At 41.4% G+C, this 5,000-nt stretch overlaps 1 protein-coding gene and 1 non-coding gene across 2 annotated transcripts; one reads left to right on the top strand and one right to left on the bottom strand.

Annotated features, from left to right (window-relative positions):
* Positions 1-296: 296 nt before the first annotated feature.
* On the bottom strand, positions 297-369 carry Trnak-cuu (transfer RNA lysine (anticodon CUU)). Its single transcript has one exon. It is a non-coding gene; the product is annotated as a tRNA-Lys (tRNA).
* A 2,470-nt stretch (positions 370-2,839) lies between these two features.
* Positions 2,840-4,170, top strand: LOC137971530 (uncharacterized). Its single transcript, XM_068818344.1, has 3 exons — positions 2,840-3,129; positions 3,254-3,407; positions 3,808-4,170. Exons 1-3 carry the CDS (start codon positions 2,840-2,842, stop codon positions 4,168-4,170), a joined length of 807 nt encoding a protein of 268 aa, XP_068674445.1.
* Positions 4,171-5,000: the final 830 nt, after the last annotated feature.

Raw genomic sequence — 5,000 nt, 5'->3', positions numbered from 1 at the left:
AACTTCGTTAATGGGCTAGTACTTCAAGAAAACCAAACCAAACAAAGGACCTTTCAACCGTAGTCCAACTTCCACGTAAAAATGCAGACCAAAATCCGAATACTTGTGGAAATTGAGTACGAACTGCAAGCGTTATTACTTCTGTTGCCTAGGTCTGTTTGATTTCTCACTTTTGCTTTTAAGTCATATTCTAAAGTCCGTGACTCCCTCAAGTTTTTGCTATACGAAAAGCAAAGTTGATGACTTCCGCAAGAAGGGCACAAGAGGGTTAGTCAGCCAAAAAATAAAAGGTGCACCGCCCAACGTGAGACTCGAACCCACGACCCTGAGATTAAGAGTCTCATGCTCTACCGAATGAGCTAGCCGGGCTTTACGCTGCATAACCGCTGGCGGAACGTTCAAGAAAAATATTTGACTGGCATGCTTGGGCGAGGGGCATTTTGGCTTTGTTCATCCTGAGATGCTGCAAAACTATTATAATTACTATCATAAGGGGTGTGGGAAAGGACGATCAAAAGACAATTAAAGTAGTAACCTTTGTGGCTTCCTTAATGGTGTTGATAAAAGAATCCTCCTTACGAGAGAGGGTTCCTCTCCACTAACTAAAACATTCACTAGTCAGCTTATAGATGGTGAGTTAAGGAAAAATCATAATAGTCTGTAAAATGAGGGGGAGAAATAAAGCAAACTCTCAACCCCAAAATAAGGTTAAACAATGAAACAAACTCTGTGTGAAATTAAAAAGTTAATTTCAGAAACAGCCAGATAGTGCATGTACGATAAACATAATCAAGTAGGAGAGATGAACAAATACTTGACCGTGAAAATTTATTCGTCCTTAAAAACTGGAATAATAAATGTGAAAAATCTTTAGACTAAAATCTTCGTTCTTTAAAATATATGGAAAAAACTAAAGAAATCCCATGGAATATAAAACACAGGTTCGACGAGGCAAATCCAACAATTGAAGGGCCCACGGAAAGCTACCACAGGGTTCGTTGACAATCTACTCGACATGTAGCTATCATAGCTCCCGTAGCACGGTAGGTTAGAGCATCGTATGTACTTATAAGCAGTACTAAGAACGGTCACCGACGGTACTGAAGTAAGGCGGTTTGGATACCCGTCGCGAGTAACTGTATTTTAACAAAAACATTTTGCACTCTCATCGGACAATTTGAAACAATTGGCCAATGAGAGTGCACAATGTAATATGATCGCCATCAAGCTATAACGGCCGTAGCCACACATCTAACTGAACGCATGGGAAGATTATAGAAAGCCGAAGATTATTTTGACTTTATCCGCCAAAAATCGCTGTGTTGTCCCGGTTGTGGAGTTGATGTGATAGGAAATTTATCTGGCCTTAAGGCTGTGGTGTTTTATGACGATTCGGACCGTTGCTTTCTGATGCGAGAGCAATTTGTGGGACGAGATCTCCGCGAGTCACCAGCCTCTCTTCTCTTTATCAGGGGAAATGACAACTAACGACATCGCAAAAATTCGAAAGCCACAAACCCAGCTAAAACGAACACAGTTTGCCCTCCGATTGCGCAGAAAAGACGAGGACAACTGTACGTAGAGGTAAGTGAAGTTTATTTCTACATTTACAGCTTATTTTATCTTTTATGAGATCAGAGTTAATTTTCCAATACAAAGTCTATAATTCGTATACCGAGCCTGGGTTACCTGTGATTGGCCAATGAGATACAATCACTTAAGTTTTAAATAGGTTAAGATTAAGTCATAAGTACCACCCCCGGTGGGACTCGTACCCACAACCTTTGAATTAAAAGTCCAACACATCTCATCCACACACCTCATGTTTGTAATCTTTCTTCGTAAATCTTGTGGGATTTCCTCAGGGAATTTCAACTACACAGGTCTCAAGAACAGAGGCGATACCTTCATTTGCTGCTGGATCCAGATTAGTTTAGACCCCTTTGCAACCAGGTACTGTACTCAGCGTGCTGCCTTCCTTAATGATCTAAGAACGAAGCACGAGAATTTGGTTAAGAAATCTGAAAAATATTTTGTAGGCAACAGTGAATTGGCTTTTATATAGTAGAACTTGGAGATTGTTATGCGCTTTTGTCGATAGCAATTTGCACGATCGATCGTTTACACTGTATACTTAAAATCATCCAATAATTGCTAATACCATACACCTGATGCGTGATCTGACTTTGATCACCTGGATTCCATTTTAAGAACATTATTGAGGTCACACGTTAATATCTAATTGCGTTTGACAAACTACGGGAACAAAGTTTATTTGCATAATTAATGTTAATTCCTTGAAGTCTTGATAAATACAGTTACGATCGCGAACAGCCTACTACGTACAACATCCTATTAAATAATAAAAACGGCATGAATGCGCAAAAGTCTGACTACGGCTTTCATTCTCGCATCTTTCAATGCTTTCCGGCTTTGCAAATGTGTTTGAACTTTGTCAACCCAAAGGAGACGTGACAGTGATTGGACGACCGAGACAATGCAGTCATGTCGGGAGACCCACGGGATTAAAGAAATTTGCGGTTGTCAAACTACGGTCGGTCACCCCAGTAAGGGTCAGTTTGTTATCAACGGTCGACGCCGTGGCCACTCTTGTGATAAAGCATCGCCTTATGTATTTTCCGCTGGTATTCCAAGTAATTAGTTGCGGTGTTTTCATTTCACACCTGCCGCACCCACTTTTGTGCATTCTGTTTTTCATGTATGTCAGGATTGGCCAGTTATTAGTATTTATACCCTCCGCTATCTCTTGAGTACCATTCACGCTTGCGGTTCCATACAGTTTATTCATTTTTCTGCTTTAAGGCCATCTATTCGTGTGATGCCCAACGACCAGATACAGAGCGAAGGTTCGTCCGTTTCGGCTGAAATAGGCCAAACGTCTTCGGGTGACAGTGGAGGCAACTCAGCAGCTGTTTATCAAGTCTTTTCCATGTTCAAAGATTTTCTTGAGACAAAATTAGGAGACAAAGGAAAGCAAATCGAGCATAGAAGTAAGTTAGATAAAGAAGTTGTGCAGCTAAAGTTCAAAGGGAACCAGAAAGAATTTGAGCTTAATGCCGAGCTGGATACCATTTTGGAAAGTATTGAAACCGAGAGTGAAAGCATCGAGCCAAATTTGTCGCAAATCAAGAAGCTTTTCCAAGACGGCAGGCAACGTATTCGAAAGCGGCAGAAGCTGATAAAAATCGCTGATAAAAGCAAGGACGGCTGGCAGGTCGTAGCCGAGTACGAGTCAGACGAACTTGCATCCGGCTCCGAAGATGAAAAACGTCTTAAGAAGGCAAGCGAAGCTGCGAGTCGCAAGAGACGCCAAAAAGAACAACTCTGCAGTGATCGTGGAAAGAAACCAAGAATTGCTTTGGGCGCTGATAATCAGCTTTTTCGTGGTTTAAGATAAAGAGCCTCCTCTTTACTTTGTATGTTCATATGTGTTTTAGATACGCTTGCGCATCCTACAATATTTCTCGTAGTATTTGTTTGCATTACGGGAATTTAAGGGTAAAATGTTTTACGTTCGTTTAAGCGAAGCGAATTAGAACGTAAATGTATTTTCCGCTGGCATTCCAAGTAATTAGTTGCGGTGTTTTCATTTCACACCTGCCGCACCCACTTTTGTGCATTCTGTTTTTCATGTATGTCAGGATTGGCCAGTTATTAGTATTTATACCCTCCGCTATCTCTTGAGTACCATTCACGCTTGCGGTTCCATACAGTTTATTCATCTTTCTGCTTTAAGCCCCCCACCTCCCGTTTACTGCAGGTTTCGTCATTGCCTTTATCTTTCAGGCCGTAGAGACGCTTTTGGCGACTTCTTCCGCTGTTTCAAATGTGGCAAATTTGGACACTGGGCTAAGGACTGCCGATCCTTGTCCTGGCCGGGAAGTTACCAGCCCCTTAGCTACAATTCTTTCCCTGGAATCTCCTACAACAAGCCAACCTCAGGCCAATCAGCTCAATCAAAGCAATGATGATGCCTTGGCGCAGGTACATCAGTTTACGCAGGATTACGAACTTGAAAGCGGACATTCATTACGTGTTAAGGGTAATATGAAGAATAATTTAGTTTTCTGGAGATCTATAGGTGCTCCGGGTTTCATTTTGTCTCTTATTGAAAATGGCTACAGACTGTCATTCATTAGTTTTCCGTAAAACTGAAAAATAATAAGTCGGTTCGAATTTATGCTGATTTTGTGGATCAAGCTGTTCTTGAGCTTCTTAATTCAGACCGGGTGCGTATGGTTAATGAGCAGCCTTTTGTTGTAAATCCTTTGTCAGTTTCTGTACAACCATGCGGTAAGAAGAGGTTATTCTCGATTTGCGCCATGTCAATAAGTCATTAATTAAGCAAAGTGTTAAGTATGAGGACTGGAAAATTGCTATGTCTTATTTTGTAAAGGATGGGTTCATGTTTTCCTTCGATTTAAAAAGTGGTTACCATCATGTAGACATTGCACAAGAGCACCAAACTTTTCTGGGGTTTTCATGGCGTGCGCCCGATTCCATTAAGGAAATATTTTATGTTTTTACTGTGCTCCCGTTCGGTCTGTCCTCTGTCCCTTGGGTTTTCACTACGGTTTTGAAGCCTTTAGAAAAGTAGTGGAGAGTACAGGGTCTTTGTATAGCCATCTTCTTGGATGATGGTTGGGCGATTGTTCAGGATAGAGAAAGTTGTCGCATTAAGGCCCGGGCTGTAAGGGCGGATTTGTGCAACGCAGGTTTTGTTGTCAATGAAGATAAATCGGTATGGGAACCCACCCAAGTATTGGACTGGCTGGGTATTACCTGGAATACTGCATTAGGTACTTTTAAAATTGTAGAAAGGAGAATTGTTAAGATCATTAACTCAGTTGATCATATTATTGAAGCCGGTTTCAAAGTTTCCGCGAGAGAGTTGTCTTCCTTCACAGGTCAAGTTATCTCTACCGGGCCTGTAGTTGGTAACATTGGCAGGATAATGACCAGACATTGTGTTTTGTCCA

The sequence above is a fragment of the Montipora foliosa genome, chromosome 9 (genome assembly GCF_036669935.1).
Source record: "Montipora foliosa isolate CH-2021 chromosome 9, ASM3666993v2, whole genome shotgun sequence".
In the NCBI taxonomy this organism is placed as follows: domain Eukaryota; kingdom Metazoa; phylum Cnidaria; class Anthozoa; order Scleractinia; family Acroporidae; genus Montipora; species Montipora foliosa.
This window is presented reverse-complemented; position numbering and strand designations above follow the sequence as displayed.